Source organism: Prionailurus viverrinus, chromosome A3 (genome assembly GCF_022837055.1).
Source record: "Prionailurus viverrinus isolate Anna chromosome A3, UM_Priviv_1.0, whole genome shotgun sequence".
Lineage (NCBI taxonomy): Eukaryota > Metazoa > Chordata > Mammalia > Carnivora > Felidae > Prionailurus > Prionailurus viverrinus.
The window spans coordinates 25862728-25883661 of record NC_062563.1 but is presented as its reverse complement, the minus strand read 5'-3'; the positions used below and the strand labels follow the sequence as shown (position 1 = coordinate 25883661).

The 20934-nt window shown below is 43.5% G+C and overlaps 2 protein-coding genes across 5 annotated transcripts in view; one reads left to right on the top strand and one right to left on the bottom strand.

The window, feature by feature from the left end:
- Positions 1 to 20934, bottom strand: part of CDK5RAP1 (CDK5 regulatory subunit associated protein 1) — a 233106-nt gene that overhangs the window by 32450 nt on the left and 179722 nt on the right. For 3 of the 4 annotated variants that reach the window (XR_007150844.1, XR_007150843.1, XR_007150842.1), the window contains exons 17-20: positions 14237 to 14481; positions 11970 to 12088; positions 11662 to 11796; positions 7014 to 7188 (exon numbers count right to left, since the gene is read on the bottom strand). The gene's annotated coding sequence lies outside the window, so the exon portion shown is untranslated. The remainder of the gene's footprint in view (positions 1 to 7013; positions 7189 to 11661; positions 11797 to 11969; positions 12089 to 14236; positions 14482 to 20934) is intronic. The other variant, XR_007150845.1, reaches the window with a different exon arrangement.
- Positions 7618 to 18748, top strand: LOC125161989 (latherin-like). The gene is made up of 8 exons (XM_047852467.1): positions 7618 to 7717; positions 9153 to 9282; positions 10871 to 10975; positions 11874 to 12023; positions 14141 to 14222; positions 14856 to 14919; positions 16059 to 16138; positions 18656 to 18748. The coding sequence occupies exons 1-7, from the start codon at positions 7618 to 7620 to the stop codon at positions 16112 to 16114; spliced, it is 687 nt and encodes a 228-aa protein (XP_047708423.1). The 3' UTR covers positions 16115 to 16138; positions 18656 to 18748.

The following is a 20934-nucleotide window of genomic DNA, read 5'->3' as shown; positions in this document are numbered from 1 at the left end:
TCTCTCTCTCACACACACACACACACACACACACACAAATAAATAAATAAACATTTTTAAAAAATCTCCATAACGACTGGTTTAACAGAAGACAGCTGGATCCTCGCATCTGCTCTGCCTCTAGTCAGTTCCAATATCACATGTCATGGAGTTCTCAGAAAAATCTGCTCTACACTTGTAAGATAAATGAGAGAGAAGAGGCAAATAATGTCTTCATATTAATTCAAAATTTTTTTGGACCTCGCAGACCTCCTGGAAGTTTGTTGGGGGCCCCCAGACTACACTTTGAGAACCACTGGACTAGTTACTAGGAAGCCATGGAAAGTTTCCAGACAGGAGAGAGACAATCTCAGCAATCAGTTTCAGGAAGTTTCCTCTAACAGGTTGATATGTTGGGTGGGTTGAAAGGAGGCAAAGGCCATGGCTGGTCCAGGTCCCACCCAGGGCAGGAGCTGTTGGGGTGGAGAGCTGGGCTGTGGACAGAGAGAGAGGGTGGCTTCCAGGGAGGAGGTGCCCATGAGAGAGGTACAGCTAGGGAAGTCCATCCTGCAACTTAATCATGCTGAGCCTTTGCTATCCTGGGCCCCCCAGACTAGGCTCTGGGGCCAGAGCTGATGGCTCAGGAGCCTACATCCCACCGTCCTCAGCTTAGGAAGGAGAGAGTGTTGCAGGAAGGCACTAGACCTCACCTTTGGTTCTGATTCTCTTTATCTCATATCCAAGGTCAGTAGGCAAAGTCACATTTGTCCCTGTTGTCCTGCAAGCACTTGCCCATCCAACGACCCTCTGCCTACAGACACAACTGCTAACTGGAGCAGCTGTACTGACAATGGTATCCGTGGACCTGCATTTCACAACCTTGATCGAAGCTTCCAGACTGTCTCACCACACCATGCCACAGTCACACCCCTTGGTATTTACCCAAAGGAATTGAAAAGATGTGTCCACACAAAAACCTGCACTTGGAGAATTTAGCAGATTTATTCATAACTTCCCTAGCTTGGAGGAACCAAGATGCCCTTCAACAGGTGAATGGATAAATAGACTGTGGCACATCCAGACAGTAGAATATGATGCAGCACTAAAAATAAATGAGCTATGGGACTCCTGGTGGCTCAGTCACTTGAGCACCCAACTCTTGGTTTCTGCTCAGGTCATGATCTCGTGGTTTCTGAGATCAAGCCCTGAGTTGGGCTCCACACTGACAGTGGAACCTGCTTGGGATTCTCTCTCCCTCTCTCTGCCCCTCCCCTGTGCTCTTCTCTCTCTCTCTCTCTCTCTCTCTCTCTCTCTCTCTCTCTCTCAATAAATAAATAAACATTAAACAATTTTTAAAAAGAAAGGAATGAGCTATCGGGTCATGAAAAGACACAGAGGAAACTTAAGTTCATATTACTCAGTAAAAGAAGTGTACTAAGTGAAAAGGCTGCATACTGGATGATTTCAACTATATGAAATTCTGGAAAGGGCAAAACTACAGAGACAGTATAAAAAAATCAGTATTGTCAGGGGCTTGGAAGGAGGGAGGGATGAATTGGCAGAGCACAGAGAATTTTTAGGGTAATGCAACTGTTCTGTATACTGTAGAAGTAGATACCAATCATTACACATCTGTCCAAACCTACCGAATGTACAACCCCCAGCGCAAGCCCTAATGTAAACTGTGGGCGTTGAGTGATAATGATGTGTCAGTGCAGGCTCATCGTCATAACAACAGCCCACTCTGGTGGGGGATGCTGATCATGGAGGCTGTGCATGCACAGGGACCAGGAGGTATACCAGAAGTCTCCGCACATTCTGCTCAAATCTGCTGTGAATCTAAAAGTACTCAGAAAAAGTCTATTCAAAACAAACAAACAAAAAAACCCTTCAAGGTGGAGGTTCCAAGCCTGGCATTGTGATTCCCTTAGAACCTGACCCCTGACTGCCTTTCTGCCTCCTCTCCTGGGCTTCCTGGCCCATGTTCTACAAAGAGGAGGCATGCAGTGATGTTTTGGTGGGTGGCCAGGAGCTCTCAAATGACCCACATTAGGATGGCCTTCCGGCTCTAACATGTATCCATAGGCAGAAAACATACTGGATGAAACTGAGTCGTGATTAAGACCTTGGCTCTAGAATCTACCTCCTGGGTGTGGATCTTGGCTCTTCCAGGGCTGGAAGCACACCACTCAGCTTCTTGGAGCACAGCCTCTTTGCCAGTAATGTGAGTGTTGGAGCATCAACCCCTCATGGGGTTTGGAGAGGACAAAATGAGTGAGGTATGCAAAGCATGCGGTGCAAGGCCTAGGGAGGCAGAAGAACTTAGACACAGACCCTAAAAGCTGACACATTAGCAGCAGAAACTGAAATCCTCAAACTTGGAACTGAACAGGGGGACAAATGGTCCCAGGTTTGGAGTCAGAGAGAGATTAATTTCTACCAGGGAAATCTGTAACACCTTCTTAGTAAGGGTGAGTGAGATTAGAACAAGGCTTCAAAGAATGGCTCCTTAATTCATTCATTCTTTTCACACAGATCTATGGAGTATTTGCTACTTTCCAGGAACACAGGAATAGTTCGAACAAAGGTCCTGAGGTAAGAGGGGCAGGGCATAGCAGGGAAACAATGTGTAGGCAGCACTGGACGTAGGCTGCATTTAGGGATGGTTGGCGAGAGATCACCATAAGGTCCCCACAGCTTGGACTTTGTGGAACTGTCTGATCTTTGCCAGAATGGTTAAATGACTTAGTGTGGCAGACAAGAAAGTACTTTTCAGCTGTCCCTTCAAGGAGACCTGCCACAAAGAGGTTAGCTGGCTAGTTATTCTCCATATCTATGTGTATGTCCAGTTGCACAGAACGAAGACTAGAGAGCAATGAGCCAAAGTGCTAGTAGAGGTTATCTCTAAGTAGAGATATTGTTTTCTTTATGCATTTCTATATTTAAAAATGTTCCCTCATGGGGCACCTGGGTGGCTCAGTCAGTTAAGCATCTGACTTCGACTCAGGTCATGATCTCGCAGTTCGTGAGTTCAAGCCCCATATTGGGCTCTGTGCTGACTGACAGTTCAGAGCCTGGAGCCTGCTTCAGATTCTGTGGCTCCCTCTCTTTCTGTCCCTACCCCCCCACACAAACATTAAAAAATAATAAATAAATAAATAAATAAATAAATAAATAAATAAATAAAATAAACAAACATTTCCTTGTAAACAGGGATCATGTGAATAATCTGAAATATATGTTATAATATATTTTTGAAATTAAAGCTTGAGTGGGGTCCCAGTTTTTGGAGCAAATGATGAAGCATATCTGTCCTTCAGGCCTTGAGGAACAAGCCTTCTCAGTGTAACAGAGAACTGTTCCTCCTACCCAATAAGAAGGCCTCAGCTCTGCTCTAAAAGGAGGAATTTGAGATGTGGTGTCAAAGTTACAAGCTTGGGCATAAGGCAGAACTAGATTCACAACCTGATTCTACTATAGACTAGCTCTATGATCTTGGGCAAAATTTTCCTCTCTTGAGTCTTGGTTTCCTTTTCTGTAAACTGGGGCTAATAATAGTTTTTACATGGTAAGGTTGCTATGAGGATTCCACAAGCATTTGTGAAAATTGCCTATCAGTGCTGGAATTATAATAGATGGGGGAACTGAGGCCAAGAAAGGGCATGAGGCCTGACCAGTATCAAAGAGCAAGGCATAGGTAGAGCCAGGGTAAAACTCAAGCCTCCCTGAACTGAAGCCAGGATACATCCCCCCTTGACTCCACTCAGAGTAGACTGAGTGGCTTCCTCCTTCACAGTCCTTTAGGTCCACCTCACTCATGGCACAAATGAGGAAACCAGCGGATAGGGCCATGAGTGAGAGTCATGAACGCAGCCTCCAGACTCTCTCAGGGCTCCCAACATTCTCTATACCTCTGCATTTGCTGACATTCGTGATGTGCAGTTTGAAATATGTTTTTGACACTTCCATCAAATGTCTTAAGTGAGTCCCTATCTCCTTAATCCTCTAGGACTTCTATGCAGGAATGTTTGCTTTGGAGGTATTGGATGGAAGTGGTGAGATTGAAGACTTCTCATCAGTTTCCTAGTGCCACGTCTTCCCAGCAATGGGGCCATTCGCCATTTATAAAGTCTGCCCTACTGCAGAGCCATCAGGATTCAACTGACGGAGACCCAGGGCATCAGAGTGGTCCTGAAACTGACTGGGATCCCCACAGGTACTGCCCCAAGATACTGAAAGTCTCAGATCTCCTTCTCATCCTCTATAGGCTGCTTGCCCTGTTGTCTGCTCAATATTTGAATACTTGAATGATGTGTGAGTCTGTTATATTGTATATTTTAATTTCTTGGATTTCAGTCCATTTGTCCTTTTGTGCGTGTGTGTATGCCTTGTAATTTTTCATTAGATGCTGGACATCATGATACAAATTATAGAGGTTCTAAACGATGTCATCTTTTTCCAAAGCCAACTGAAAGAAGATAGTCAAGAGATAGAATATAAGTGGATTGCTTTGATTCTGCTGAAGCTCAGATTTATGTTTTATGAGGGTGGAAATGTTTTGATTTTGCTCTTACTCTTCAGGGGAGCCTTTATTTCTAGGGCATGTCCCTTTCTCCTGCAGAATTGTCTTCTGAGTCTTAACTAAAAGACCAAGGTGTCCATTAAGGGCACTCCATCTTAATAAGGCTTGAATTCAAACCAGTGTCTCCCCAGCACCACATGGGGAGGTGCTGAAATCTGCTCAGCTTCTTAACTTTCAGCTGCTATTTTCTGCTGGTGTCTCAAAGTCTAATGATTTTCACACCAAATATAATGTGCATTTATACACATTTATGCATTTCTATATTTAAAAATGTTCCCTTTCCTCCCACACCACCAAGAAATTTCTCTGACACTAGCTGAGTGTCCTACAGTTCACCTCAATTCTGACACACTCTACCCAGAGATGGCATTAGAGTCCGCAGCTTAAGAGCTCAGTCCCATGAGACTGCCCTCACTTCCTATGCCACGTGCAAGTCCATGTTGGTTACCTGTGTTTCTGATTAACTGGCTATAAGTCAAAGGTTCGCATAACCCCTTCCTTGGGTTTGATTACTTTGCTAGAGTGGCTCACAAAACTCAGAGGAACATTTTACCTCCTAGATTACTGGTTTGCTATAAAAGACTACAACTCAGGAATAGCTAGGCAAAAGAGATTTGTAGGGCAAGGTGTGAGGAAAGAATCATGGAGCTTCCATGCTCTCTCTGGCTGCATCACTCTCCTTGAATCTCCACATCTCCACCAACTTGGAAGCTCTCTGGACCCCATCCTTTTGGGTTTTTATGGAGGTTTCATTACACAAGCATGACTGATTAAATCACTGGTCACTAATGACTCAACTCAATCTTCAGCCCCTTTCCTCTCCCCAGAAGACTGAAAGGTCCAACCCTCTAATCACCTGGCTGGTTCCTCTGGCAACCAGCCCACATCCTTAGGTGCTTTCCAAAAGTCACCTCATTAACATAACAAAAGACACCTTTATTGCTCTCATTACTTAGGAAATTCCAAAGGTTTTAGGAGCTCTGTGCCAGAAACTGGACAAAAACCAAATATTTGTTTCTTATTATAAATCATAATATCACAAGTGTCACACTGCACAGGTGAGCTTAAGTCCAGTGAGTTGAGGGAAATCTGTGCACCAACTTCAGGTTTCTTTCCCTGTGGTACCTCCCTCTGTGGGATTTTGTTCCTCAAGTACCAACTTGACAGCTCCTAGTCCAATTTCTGCCTCCTCAGCCCAGTAAGACTGGTCCTTTTGTTTGGACTCTACTCCCCCATATGGCAAATTGGGAAATGACCTTAAGCAGAATTTGGGGTGAATGTGGAGCTCACCTTGAATGACACCCTTTTCTAAAGAATCACAGGCTCTCATATTGTACCTGCATAATTTTTCATCGATACCCTCGAAGCACTGTTTTATATATTTCTATCTTATATAGTTTCGATTTACTGGGAAGTTTAGTCTAGTAACTCTGTCATGACCAAAACCAGAACTCTGCAGCTAGAATTTGACCTTATATCTCACTGGAACATTGTAACCACCCATTTAGGGCTCAGGGTGAGAAGGTTCAACACAGGAAATGCTGCAACCTTCCAAAAAACAACTTCAAGATTGGTTATTTCAAGAAAATGTTTTATGGGATATAATATGGCAATTGAGCCAAAAAAAAAAAAAAAAATCCAAGTATGTTCATCCCAGGGCTGTTGGGATTTGAATACAAAAATGACCAAAAGGAGGAGACTGATTAAATAAACATTGGTCAATCCATACATTAGAATATTCTTCAGATAAGGAGGTAGAAAGACAGTCATGATGTGACATTATTTGATCAAGTGATTCTATAGAAGCATGGCAGGACAATCTTGGTTTTTCATAATGTTACATGAATGTATGTGTGTGTATGTACATGCAAGTGTGTAAAGAAAAACTTTTGAAAGTAGAAACAGAATTTAATCTCTGAGAATTTATTTTTATTTACTTTTTTCTTTCTTTGTATATATCTTTTTCTAATTTTTCTACTGGTCTGAAAACAGATCATCAAAATTAAAATTAAACCAAATGGGCTACTTTACATGGGATTGGTAACCAGAACTGGCCTCAGACTCTTTCCTGAATCTGTCAGGTGTCTAAAGGGAGGATTGGGCCCTACCAGCATCTGCCTGTTAGTCTCAGGTCCCAAAAGGGGCCATTTGCACTGTCATTTGGTTGAAGCCCCAAAAAGTCCCATCAACATTTGCATGAGGGGGTGTGAGGTAAGTGTCAACGTCCTGAAGACCTATCCCAGCCCATGCCATATAAGCAGAAAGTTCCAACCCAGAAGCACGCCCTCCACATACTCTAGACCATGTCCATGCCCTCGAATGTATTGTTTCCTGCCAACTCAGGAAGAGTTGAATCCCAAATGAGAATCATTATCATCATAAAACTCATCAGCATAATGGTGACCATTTATGGAGCACTTCCAATATGCAGAGTGCTGTGCTCAGTACTTACGATAAGGCTGAGAGGAAGGTATGGGTGTGTATCATCCACATTTTCCAGATGAGGAAATTGAGCCTCCAAAACTCTGCATTGCCCAGATTGTCCAGCAAGTAGTAGGTGGCAGAGCTGGGATTCCATCCCAGGCCTGTCTGTCTCTGAAGCCAGTGCACATCACCACCAATGCCTCCTGTAAAATGAGGATAATATGTCCTCCATACAATGTCATGTGGTGAAGCAACTTGCCCTAAATCCCACAGTCCCACACCTGGTAAGGAGTGGAGGACTTCAGAGACTGTTCTTGCAACTATAACATTGTGCAGTCTCTCACAGCGGCATTGGGCAGCTCTACTGGGGAAGACTGTGTCCCTGCAGGAAAAGCTGCATGTCCAGCTCCATTGGCCTTGGGGAGCTGACTTCATCTCTTGTACCTTTCATTTCTTGCTCTATACTATGTGGAAAAGCATGTCTCCTCTCTGAAATTCACTGGCCCCATCTGTAAAGTAGGTCCGCATGAGTTCTGTAGCCACCATAGACCCAAGCTCTGGGGAGACCCCCTCAGAGAATGACCCCATAGCTGACCCTCTCTGCCTGCTTCCCTACAGGTACCTGACCCAAGATGCTAAAGGTCTCCAGCCTCTTCATTCTCCTCTGTGGGCTGCTTGCTTCATCCTCTGCTCAAGAGGTCCTCTCCAGAGTTTCTTCCCACATCACTGATGGTGAGATTGTCTTGCCTTGGGTCATACCTGGACTGATCAAACCCATAGGCCTCTCCTAAAATTCTAGACAGTCAGCCAATGTGGGTTAAGTTCTAATTAGCATAGTGTCTGGGACACAGTTAACATAATGAATCATTAGCTGCTCTGATCATCACATTACTATATTTAATCCTGTGTTCCCAAGATTCCCTCTTTCCTGTCTCCTTGCCCTGATTTATCTATTAAAACCCACCATCAAGGGGCGCCTGGGTGGCACAGTCGGTTAAGCGTCCGACTTCAGCCAGGTCACGATCTCGCAGTCCGTGAGTTTGAGCCCCGCGTCGGGCTCTGGGCTGATGGCTCAGAGCCTGGAGCCTGTTTCCGATTCTGTGTCTCCCTCTCTCTCTGCCCCTCCCCCATTCATGCTCTGTCTCTCTCTGTCCCAAAAATAAATAAAAAACGTTGAAAAAAAATTTTTTTAAATAAAAAAAAAAAAAACCCACCATCAAAAGGCCCAGCCCTACCTGGACTGGCTCCTGTTCACCTTTCCTACCACCCTCCCCACCACCAATCACTGGCTCCCCTTCTGCCACAGTAGCCTCCTCAACACATAAAGCACATCCCAGGACCTTAGCATTTGCTGGTCCCTCTGCCTGGAACACTCTTCTGGCATCAAGTCTCCCTTCCCTTCTTTCAAGTCTCTGCTAAAAATGTTGCATTTGCAGAAGACATTTCTTGACCTCCTTGCATGAATTACCACCCTCACTCAATATTCTCAATTCCTCACTCTGCCTTTTATTTCTCCCTCATGACAGAAATAGCTTCAGTAGAATGCACAGTATGGCTGCAGTGGTTAAAATACTGAAAAATTTTTTCTAAGCTCCTTGGAAAGTAGCCCCTGCTCAGAGATTCCCTAGGTGGCCCCCTCTCATCACCCCAACCATCCTATCTTAATCCCAGGACTCCGGGCTTCTCACCAACCAAAATCTAATGAGTCAACACCTGGCACAGCCCAGGAGCCACAGAACCAGGCTACAGAACTATGGTTGACATCCTCTCCGGTTGGTTGGTGCCTATGCCCAACTGGTTGTTGAATATTTTGAAACCAGCCCCCTCATGGCACTTATCTGCACTTGACTCACACATGTCCCTTTATTCACTACTTTATCATCTCTTTCCCCTCATCCCCACCAGAATGCTGGCTCCACAAGGGCAAAGAATGCTGCCTATTCTCACTGGTACAGCCTGGAATGGCCCTGGCACATAGTAGGACTCTAAAAATATTTGCTGAATGATTGTGTTGGGAACTTGGCCCGGCACCAAGCAGACCAGGGAAACTAGGTGAATGAAGAATAAGCACCACATGTGGGACATTCTCAGAGGTCAAGGTTGCATCCGAGAATCTTTGGCATCTAAATGTCTAATGGGAGGTTGGGGGGGGGGATATGTTTTTCAGCTTTGACACAAGGACTCCTTGGTATGAACTTTCTTCCCACCCTGCAGACAATTGACTTCCAGGGGCCATTGAAGGATATCTTCAGCCTTGTCCTAGGCCACCAGCTCACCAATGGGGAAGCCAATTTTATGTGAGTGGTCTTTGATCACAAACCCCCATGTCCAGACTGTCCTGATTTGTTGGTTTATTAGCAGCCTTCTGGCATTTTCTTGACTCTACAGAGCCCTTTCCATCAACTAACAGCCTTTCCAACTCTAATGGACTAAGACCCCCTGGTTGGGAGAAATTCCTACTGGGAGCAGAGGCAGAAGCTAAGGAGGTGCTAAAGACAGGGGTCCAATCTCTTTGGGAAGAGAATGGCTGCTCACCAGCTGTGAGAGCACCACCAGTGTCTTCCCCTATCTGAGTCTCAACTTCTTCCCCTATTAAATGGGGAACTATAGCATCCTACCCTACAGGACTGTTGTGAATATTAAATGAAACAACACATGAACCATGCTTACACAGCTTCCTGTCCTCAGCAAGCCCCCAGTCAGCAGAACCAATAACAACAACCTCTACAAATAACGATATGGTAATCATAGTAATCAGTGCTATCTGACAACCAGAGTGTAGAAGATGCAGGTCCCTTGTCTTAGCACGTTCAAAACTACTGATGATTCCCAGCCTCCCAGCCTGCTTCTCCTCCAGCCCAGCCCATTTTAGTTAATGAAGCTCCACCCATCCTGCTGCTCTGGCCAAAACTCCTGACATCGTCCAACACCCCTCTCTTCACTCACACCCCCATGCAGCCTGTCTGCAAACTCTGTCAGCTCTACCTTCAAAACACACCCAGGGGTCTGACCATTTTCTCCACCTCATCTGGTGTGAACCACCAGCATCTTCCCCTGACTTGTGGTCCCAGATTCCACTGCTTCCACTTCAAGCACCCTCCCCCATTCCTTCCACCAGTATCCAGAAGCATCTTTCTGAGAAATAGGCCAGACACTGTAACTCCCTTGCTCAAACCCTCCAATGTCTTCTAGTTACTCTTAGAACCAAACTCAAAAGTCTTACCGTTGTCCCACAAGACCCCCTGTGACCTGGTCTTGACTGCCCTCTCCCTTTCCCCCTGCCCACCTGCCACCTGCCATGCTGAGCCTGTTGCCAGCCTCAGGGCCTATGCACTTTGTCTTCTCCCTGGTCCTTTCTTCCTCTGGTCATCTTTATGATCTACCTGTACCCTCATTCATGACTCTGCCCTAGTGTCACCTCCTGTAAGAAGCCTTCCCTGACACTCTGTCTAAAATGTCACTATTCCCAGTGTTACCCTCTTCACCTGATCCCACCAGGCTTTTTCTTCACAGCACCCATCACCCGACACGTTCTGTATGCATTCACTTACTAGGTTTATTGTTTTACACACACACTCTCTGCCCAAGCATGAGCTGTCTATAGCTTTCAGTCTTCTACTTTATTCATATTCCAGCCTGCTTGGTGCTGGCCAAAGGGCTAGACATGATGACCATTCTGTGATGCATTAAGGCAAGAGGTTTTTTTGTTCAGGGCTATATTCTCAATGCTTATCTCACATGGCAGCTGTACAATAAATAACATGATTAATGAGTCAGTAACTATCTTTGCATACATTCAGCCTCTGCTCTGTAGGGGACCTGCCTTTACACAAAGTGGGGCCCCCAGTGGCTAGAGCCACAACCTTCTCTGCTTTTCTCACACAGGGTACAGATGAAAGACCTTCGACTTTTTCAGGTCTTCATTGAGACCTCCCCTGACTTCAAGGGGATTGATTTACGGATGCCATTGGCGTTTTCCATACAAATAAAGTAAGTAACAGCTGCAAGTCACTGGTTCAATTCTGTACTTTTGCACAGATGTGTGGGGGTTTGGGAAGCAGTCATAACTAAAGGGTGTCCAGTATTACCTTAGCAAGGCTCGTTGTGTGGTTGGGGTAAAACACCCTCCCTCTCCAGGCCTGGGTCACTCTATGGGTAGAATTTGGAGGCTGCAGAATAACTGAATGCTTCCAAGCTGGGGTCCCTCTAGGGAAAGCAGGGAAGGTTGAGCAGATTCCTTTCCCTGCTTTATCCAGAGAACCCCACCTTCATTTATTTGGACTTCATGAGCCCACTCAGCCCTGACTGAATACAACTTAAGACGAGAACACAGAATGTGCTCTAGATGGCAATGCCCCTTGGCACCATTGCCTAGAGATTGTCCACAGATGTGTTTTGTTTGGTCTGCACTGGTGTCTTCAGAGAGACCAGACATTCCTCAGGTCACCACAGCTGTCGCCTCTCCCTGTGAAACCAGCCCCTGCTCTATCTAATTCATTTCCATATCAAGCCTGGTCCTGGAGGCAGTGGAGTTGGTGACCTCTAGAAGAATACTTTCCAAATTCAGTCTCTCAGTTTTGATAATATGCCATACTTACAATCAACCTTTTCCTTTCTAACTGTCCCCCAAGCCAGAGATAGTGGGTATTAGGTATACACCCCGAATGCAGACCTACCTGGCTTATCCACTGGCTGGATGGCCAACTTGGAGACAGCCATTCCCATTCTCCAGTCCTGAATTATCTCTTTTGAAAGATGAGGAAATGATCTCAACAGGGTGATTTTGAGAGTCCTGTGCAAACCAGGGGAACCTTCATTTTAGAAACAAATGGGAGTAAAATAAGCTCTGAGGTTCTCTCCCACCAGCCTTAATACTTCCCTCCCACAGGTTTCCGGCTCTTAATCCCTACATATTCCATGTACGGACAGATATGAAAGTCCAACTTTACTTGGAGAAGGATGTAGACAACAGATACCAACTCACCTTTGGGCATTGCAGGATTGTTCCTGAGACTGTATGGATCCAATCCGGAAATTTGTGAGTTCTCCATTTTTCTCTCTCTGCATCCAACTGGTTGTGATGAAGTCCCAAGGAGGCTTCACCTGAAACACGTCAACACCAAAGCATACCTTCCAAATGAGTCTTTTGTGCATATGGGGATGTATGTCCTACAAATAGAACTCCATAGAATTTAAAAATTTTTTTATTATGAAAATAATATTTTCACTGACATGAAAAGAGGTTCACTGAATAATAGCACCAAGGACAAACAAAGCAGGCTCACTTGATTATTGGTTGACATTTAGGTTATTTCTGAATTTTTTGCTATTATAAATAATCCTGAACCTTTTAGTGCAGGAAATTATAGATTCGTGAAATGATTGAAAAAGTATAAACAGTTTTATGACTTTCAAATTTGAAGGTATATAATAGTTTTAAGGCATTCCACATCACTTACCAAATACCTTGCCAATAGAACTGAAGTGAGGTGTTTCTGGCTGGCATTGGTCACTTTCACCCTATAGCCAATCTGGACCAATTACTCTCATGTTTACAACTTTTCTCTTCAGTAGGAAATTTCAGCAGAAAATCCCATGGGTGCCATTCTCCTGACTATCAGTAGAGCAAGGATGTCATCATTTGTGTATTAGTCTGTGACCTCTCCTCTTCAGAGTAACAGTTTTCAGAGGTTTGCCCTTTTACTAAGTTACCTTCTACATTTGTAATCTCTTTTTTACAATATTCTTTGTAAGATTTTTTAAAATTTAGGCTCACATCTATGATTAACTGCAGTCAAATGCTCTACCACTGAGCTATACCCCCCATGATTAACTGAATCCAATAGTCATCACCAACCTATTGTACACCGTGTCTTTCTCATTCATGAATTTTATTTTGATTCATTTCACAGTTGCTCATTGTTTTAAGAAAGATCTGAGTGTGGAATCTTTTCTGAGTCCTTACAGGTCTGGTAATGTCCTCCTGTTCTGTTCCAGATACAGTGTCCTTGACTCACAGCCATTCTGCCCAACTCTGTCAGTGTGGCTCCATATCTTTTGATATGTTGAAGAAAACCAGTTTTTCCTTTGAGGGAAATCTGAGTCTTCAGGCTGGAAGTGATAGATCAGCTGATTTTTATGTAAGCATTTTATAGAATAAAGACAAAAACACTTTGCCTGAGAATGAGATTTACCCTCACTTGTAAGGATTACAAACTGAGCCAGGAACATGAAGACACATTTACACTGCTGTTTCCTGATTTTTTCTCATCTCCCCCAACTGAAGAATGATATTACACTATTCCTTCCATTAAAGCATAACTATCAGGCTAAGGAGATAAGTTCTATTGGAACATAGATAATCAGAAGAATGGGAAAGCGTGCCAGAAAGAGAGTGATCAGGATCTAAAAGGGTGGTAGAAGCTGAAAGCATTCCAGAAGAGAAGAATGAAATAGGCAAGGAGAGGGAGGTGATGGGGAACAATGATGAGGGCAAGGTGATTTAAATTGAAAGATTAATTTCAGGGACACCTGGGTGGCTGAGTCGGTTGAGTGCCCAACTCTTGATTTCGGCTCAGGTCATGATACCAGGATCGTGGGACTGAGCCCCATGTCAGGCTTCATGCTGAGCATGGAGCCTGCTTAAGATTCTCTCTTGCTCTCTCTCACTCTCCCTCTGCCCCTCTCCCCTATTCATGCTCTCTCTTTCTCTAAAATAAATAATAAATTAGAAAATAAACAAATTAAAAGATTAATTTTAAGGAGTCCTAAGAGGTAGGTTGGAGCAGAAGGGCAAGCCTAGGTATGGAGCGCCATGGAAACAAGGAGTTTAAATAATGTGGGGTCAACTAAATACATAAGTGATGTAAAGAAAGGAGGGTTTGGTGGGGTGTCTAGGTGGCTCAGTTAAGTGTCTGACTCTTGACTTTGGCTCAGGTCATGATCTCATGGTTCGTGAGTTCAAACCTCGCATCAGGTTCTGCCTGACAGCACGAAGCCTGCTTGGGATTCTCTCTCTCCCTCTCTCTGTCCCTCCCCAACTGGCTCACTCCCTCGCTCTAAATAAATAAATAAATAAATAAATACTTTCTAAAAAAAAAAAAGAAAGGAAGGTTTTGGAGAATTTAATCTGTTCTACTTTCATTCTTCATTTAGCATCACCCCAATGAAAAATTTTATTGTGGAAAACATAGAGAGAGCCCTGGGAAACGTGATAATCCATAATTTTGGAGCAAAAGTAAGTATACAAACCCAGACTCCTTAAGTTTTTGACTCTGAGACTCAGAGCTTGGCGGATTGTGTCTTCTTAATAAACTGGAAGGAAATCTTCCAGGAAGGAGAGTTAGGGAGAGAGGAAGTGGCATTTATGAAGCTCCCATTCTGCAGCCAGCACTGGTGAAGTGCTTTACGGATATTAGTTCATTCTTCAAGTCAAAATCAGCATCTGTGCGACTGGAGATAAGTTGATAAGCCTCTTCAAGACTCAGTTTCCTTATCTGTAAAATAAGTGTAAGTAATCATAAAAATTAACAGCGAATATTCGTTAAGCACACAGGCACTGTGCTAAGGATCTTACATGAATTTTCTTACCCTACAAACAGTCTCATACTCTAAATAACAATATTCTTTCCATTTGCCAGATTTAAGAAAAAGTTCCAGAGATGGCCAATGACTTATCTAGGTCACATAGCTGCCAAATAGCTCAGCTGACATGTGACCCCAAGGCAGTCTGTCGCCCAAACTCCCCTACCTGGTCGTTCTCTAGACTAGCTTGGCTTAGAAGGAGAGTTTGCCTTGATTGCCCCCTGAATATTCAGACACCATTGGTAGAGTCCTCCTTCTGACTCTTGCATATTTCCTTGTCTTTCAGATGTGTCCCTTCATTAATTCATGGCTTTATAACCTGAATCCGCAAGTGACTAACCAACTGATTAGTAAGTGCTGGTGGTGAGAAGACATAGGAACACCCAAGGAGAAAGCTCAGACCCCTCCTTCACTCTTTTAATCTCCTCTCCCCTAACACTTCCCCCAGACAAAACATCCCATCCCTGATGAAGCAGAATGGTCCCTACTAATAACAATCCTCATTAACTCAGCTGTCATTTACTGAGGAAGTCCTGTGCGCTATTCCCAGAGTTAAGCACTTTGCCTTCACTAGCCATTGAAACTCCACCGCTAGCCAAGAACATGGTGGTTTCAATTCTATTCTGGTCCCAAAAGCCTAGAGAAAATGAGATATAAATGGAAGCTACTCTGGGGGAGAAAAGCTGCCTGATTCCTCTTAACTTTCCTCCTAGATTAGATGATGCTACATTATGAGCAGAAAATTGACCTGGTTTCAACCCAAAGACTGCTTCCTTCCAATAGTCTCTATCTCCAGGCACCCAAAGTTTCCATGTCTGCCAGAAGCTAAAGCAGATAGCTGAAGCCCCCAGCAGGAATCTGAAAACCAACAGAATTTCTGGGTTGAAAGGACTCCCCCTTCATTCACTGAAGATTCACTAGTCCTTACCAAGGGCTAGATGCTGGAGTTTCTAAAGTTCCTTTAAATGTCTCTCCTGACAAGCGGTTTTCTGGCCTCTCCTCACATACTTCTATTGACAGGGAGCTCACTATTTATGAAGTAGGAAATTTGAGGCAGTTAATCTGGATGAGTATTAAAGCTCCCAAAGTTTGGTTCCCAGATTCACCCAAAGTAAATGTGAGTGGGGCAGCTCAACCAATACTGATATTGGGCTAGCATTCTGGAGAGGTGACCAGACAAATGGGGACCCAGCTGCTATAATGCCAACTTCCCCCACCATCTCATTTCAATGTACAGATCTTCAGTTATTAGTTTGGAAGGGAGTAGCTGTTCCCAATTTACGGATGAGGAAACCAAGGTCCAGAACTGTCACTGAGGTGATCAGAGATACCAGCAACTAAGCATAGCCTCCAGGCCCAGCCTTGTGACTCCAAGCATTTGATTCATTCCCTGACCCTGCTCTGCCCCCATTTGGAGCAGGAGAAAGCTCCTTTGGCCTCTCTGGTCCTCCTTTACTCCCACTGTCTAAGGTATTTGTTTGCCTTCTAGGTCTGCTGCTGCAGCATGGCACATACCAAGCCACAGTCGAAATATCTGCAAAGTAAAGGAGCCATGTTTGCACCAATCTGGTGAGAGATCAGAGCATATGTCCATTCCTTAGTGATGACACTTGGCCTTTAGGGCCATTATAAATATGTCATTTGTTCATTCATAAAATTTCAATTAAGCATCTACTATGCGCTAACTGCTAGGAATATGGCCGTGAATAACACAAAGACTCTGCTTTCCTGAAGTTTGTATCCTAGTTGGGTGTGCTGACAATGAACTAAGAAATAAATGTATAGTCAACTAAATTCCAGAGGGTGGTGGGTACTATGCAGAAAACAAAGTGGGGTGTGAGAGAGAGTGATGGGTGGGGGCAGAGAGGGAGGCATCACATTAAGAGAATATAGTCAGGCAGAGGGCTCTTTGAGATCTTTCAGATGAGCCCTGAATGATAAGGCAGAAGTTGTACCAAGACCCGGTTGTGCCAAGATCACAGACAGGAAGATAAGCATGTGCAAAAGCCCTGAGACAGGAATGAGTCTTCCTTTTGGAAGCAAGAAAGGGGAGCAATGTGGCTGAGATGTGGAAGGAGCTCAGTTATAGGAGATACCCTTCAAGGTTTCTGTAAAAGAAGATGTTATTATTCATGCATCATGTATTTATTTACAACTATTCTGTGCTGAATACACTCTGCTCAAGTATCACCCGCTTAGATCTCTCAAAAAAAAAAAAAAGCATATCTGCCACTCTCTTCCTTGCTTATTTTTCTTCATAAAATTCATTATTATCTGACTTTTTACTATATTATGTGTTTCTTTTCTGTCTCCCCTACCAGAATATATATTTCATGAAAGCAAGGACTTTTTCCTTTTTTTAATTATTTATTTTTGAGGGAGAGAGAGAGGCAGAGCATGAGTGGGGGAAGGACAGAGAGAGAGGGAGACACAGAATCTGAAGCAGACTCTAGGCTCTGAGCTGTCAGCACAAAGCCCAACGTGGGGCTTGAACTCACAAGCCATGAGATCATGATCCAAGCTGAAGTCAGATGCTTAACTGACTGAGTCACCCAGGCACCCCAGCAAGGACTTTTTCTATTCCTTGTTTTATCCCAGGTGCCAGGATTACAAAAAATGAATTAGACATGTCCCTGACTTCAAGAGTCCCAAGTCTAGTAAAGGATAAGACAAATAAATAGGCAATTTCATATGCAGTAAGGTGTTCTGGTTGGAGTTCTCTGGAAGTAAGGAGGCAAGATCCAGTAGCACTGCCTGAAGACTTCCAAGAAGACTTCACAGAGAACACAGCATTTAAACTCGATGTTGAAGAATGGTTGAGAGTTTTTTATGGGAAAATGCATTAAAAGAAGAGGATACATGATGTGCAAATATACAGGAGTAGGAAAGAACCTGATGCTCTAAACAATGGGAAGAAGCTTTAGGTGACTGGTCATAGGAGTCATGGAGGATGGAGGCATCCTCCTCTGAGCACCAAGGAGAAGTGTATAGTGAACTATACATGTGCTTTCTAAAAATAAAGGTTCACATGATGGAGTGAGCCACCGAGAAGAAGGTGAAATCCATGAAAGGGGGCATAAAAAACTGAATGGCCAATGCCATAATGGAATCTATGTCTTTGGGATGATAGCTTAGTTATGTAAGATTCTAAAGTAATCTTGTCCAAATAGAAATATAACACAAAACACACACGTAGCTTAGAGTTTTCTAGAGATGAAATTTTTACAGGAAAAGGAAACAGATTATTATTAATGAAATGTTTTACATTCCTTTTTTGTGCTAATTCTTTGATATCTGGTGTGCATTTCATAATTATAACACATTTCAATTTGGACTAGCTGCAACTGAAGTACTCAACATCCATGTATGGCTAGTGGCTGCCATATTGGACAGTGCAGTTCTAACTAACTTGCTGCCAGCTGCAAAACTTTGAAAAGCCTAGAGCATTTCATTTGTACCCACAAAAACATCTAGGCTGCCATCTAACACAGCAGCTCCAACTGTGCCCCCATGTTATATTCAGTCGACAGACATATTTGGTTCAACCTAGAAAGTATTTTGTAAATGTGACTATGTTGTCAATATTAAAAGTAAGAAATATATCTTTTGATCAAGCAGGACATCTGACAATATTTTACATCCTTGTGTCATGAAGTAAGGCAAGGTGAGAAGGAAGATTCATCTTATCTGACGAGAGAGAGTACAGGGAACACAGCAAAATTTTTTGTCCAGGGATAGGCAGTGGATGGATGTCCAGACTGGAATATGGTTCAGCACCATGGAGAGTGGACAGCAGTACCAGAGGGAAGTGAGATGGGGAGAAGAGGCTCTCAGCTCTGGTTTACAGCCTCCTTAAAAGGGGGTAGAAAAAAGGCGCCTGGGTGGCTCAGTAGAGTAAGCATTCAACTCTTGATTTCAGCTAAGGTCATGATCTGATGGTTAGTGGGTTCAAGCCCCACCCACCTCCCCCATGGGGCTCTGCGCTGACAGCGAGGACCCTGCTTGAGATCCTCTCCCTCTGCCCTTCCCCTTCTCTCAAAAAAAGGAGGGTATGCAATTGACTAATATCTTGATTATCTCACACAGAATCAGGTACTGCTTGCTGATCTCTTTGGAATATCCTCCACACTTCAGACCATCACCTGTATGGCGATGATCCTAGATGTTCATATTGATTATTCAGCTGCTACCTGGAATTTCATTACCCACCCTGGACTCAAGGATCCCTACTTCTCTGGGTATGGAGGCTATTTCCCTGTAACTTCTCACCAGAATCCATGTGCTGATTCCCTGTAATATCTTCACAATAAAAATTTTTTTTGCAGCTCTGAGCTGTAGGCCGTCCTGCCTCCATAGTGCAATGTGGACAGGGGCACAGATAGTCAGAGATGGTGGTGGGTCTGATCGTGATGATAAAAATTTGCACAGTGGAGGAGGATGCCTAGGTTAATCTTTATATCAGAAATGCCTAATTTAATCTTTATATCAGAAATACTTCAACACTCTGGTCTGGAGATTCCCAAAAACTAAGGAATAAGTCTTCCTGTCTTGTCTGAGATGTTTTCTGGAAGATTCTGTGACCTTAGGTAGCTCCTCTCTTTGGGCCACAATCTCCCCACTGTGAAGTGAGAATTTTGGTCTTATCCAGTAAGTCCTTCAGGCAACCTACAAAGTTGTGGCTTATGGAAGAAAACATATCTTGGCCCTGGTAACTCCATTTTTCTTCCCTATATCACCAAACTTCTCAAGAGACATATTGCTATTCATTCTTTCAAACTTCTCACCTTTATCTAGTGCTCAATTTTAGATAATCTGGCTTATTTCCCCAACTCAAAATAACTTACTTTAGGTCATTTATAACTTCCTTCATGGACAACACCAGTGAACCCTTATTCAGTGTTCATGTTCCTCAAGTCATTACAAATTAATTTTGGAAGATCACTCCAATCTACTCCCCACCTGCTTCTGCTCCTTTTTTTTTTTCCTTATCACTACCTTGATTCATGCCTGGCACTCTTCTGCGCGTACATACACTACATCATTTGCTCTTAAATAAATTGTGTTTTTATTAAGCTTTTAGCTCTTGGTTACAAATCTATCTTTCTGTACTCTGATTTGCAATGCTGGGTCTGGGACTCTGAAAACCACCTATCTTTTTTACCGGCTTGCTCCTTATTAGTATCCTTTACTAGAGGGAGATTGCAAGGCTGAAAGAGGAGAAAAGAAATCTCCTCTCTTCTGTTTGCTTCCTGTTCCTCTAACCATCACCCAGCAATGGTTTTTCACCCAATCAGGGAAAGGTGGATTCAGTGTACAAGATGTTTGTTTGTTTGTTTGTTTGTTTGTTTGTTTGTTTAATGCTTCCAAACCAGCTTTATTATGTTCCTCATAATATTGCACCAGCCAACAAGAGTCCCTTCTTCAGAAGTCTGTTTCCCAGTTCCATGGGGTTTCTCCTCCAAGATCTTTAAAACTCATCCCAACCACCCTTTGTTGTCACTAGACCCATAACTAGGTTCAAACCTCAGCATGCTCCAGGGGAGCAAGAATAGAGGATAAAATAACTTATATACTCAAAATAATGACCTTTTTTGCCGATTTATATCAGCAGACATGAGGAATATGTATAGCAATTGATTCTAAATATGTTAGACCAAGGAAGATAGAATATAACACTGGGTTGTTCCTAATTAATTGATGAGTGCTTTTATCAAAGATTCTGGGTTTAATATTAGATCACATAGTTAAAAATAGCTTTGATAGTTTACCGTGTTGGTTATTGGAAATTGAACTCAATAATGATCTTCATTCAGGGCGACTAGGTTGCTCAGTTGATTTAGTGTCTGACTTTGGCTCAGGTCATAATCTCACTGCTCATGAGTTCAAGCCCTGCATCAGGCTCTGTGCTGACAGCTGGGAGCGTGGAGTCTGCTTCTGATTCTCTCTCCCTCTCCCTCTCTCTCTCTCTCTCTCTCTCTCTCTCTCTCTCTCTCTCTCTAATATAAAATAAAACATTTAAAAAATGGCCTTCATTGAATAAGGTTGAGAACTTTCTAGGTACAATATAAGTAACTAATCTAAAGGCTTGGGGAGATTGGACTGTTGGAGTGGATTGATCTTTTGCCAACACATATGTCCCAAATTACATCTGAGAGGGTCCAAAGGACAATCTCTTCACTAAGATATTGAAAATTACATTAGTTAAGGGTACCCACATCCTTGAAAAGATCTGTGGTGGCTGTTTTCTGGGAGCCACCACATCTGGGAGATGCTGCCATTGAAAAGGATTCCCTGATTTCAATGGGGGACAGTGAGATATACAAGTAACAGAGAGCAAGTGGTGGAGCTTAACTGGCAGAAACAAG

Bases quoted from the DNA above. Each gene is read 5' to 3' on its own strand.
- LOC125161989 (XM_047852467.1), top strand. From the start codon at position 7,618: ATGCTAAAGGTCTCCAGCCTCTTCATTCTCCTCTGTGGGCTGCTTGCT. The intron at 14,223-14,855 runs GTAAGTATACAA...CTTGTCTTTCAG, and splicing joins TCCATAATTTTGGAGCAAAA to ATGTGTCCCTTCATTAATTC. The intron at 14,920-16,058 runs GTAAGTGCTGGT...TTTGCCTTCTAG, and splicing joins AGTGACTAACCAACTGATTA to GTCTGCTGCTGCAGCATGGC.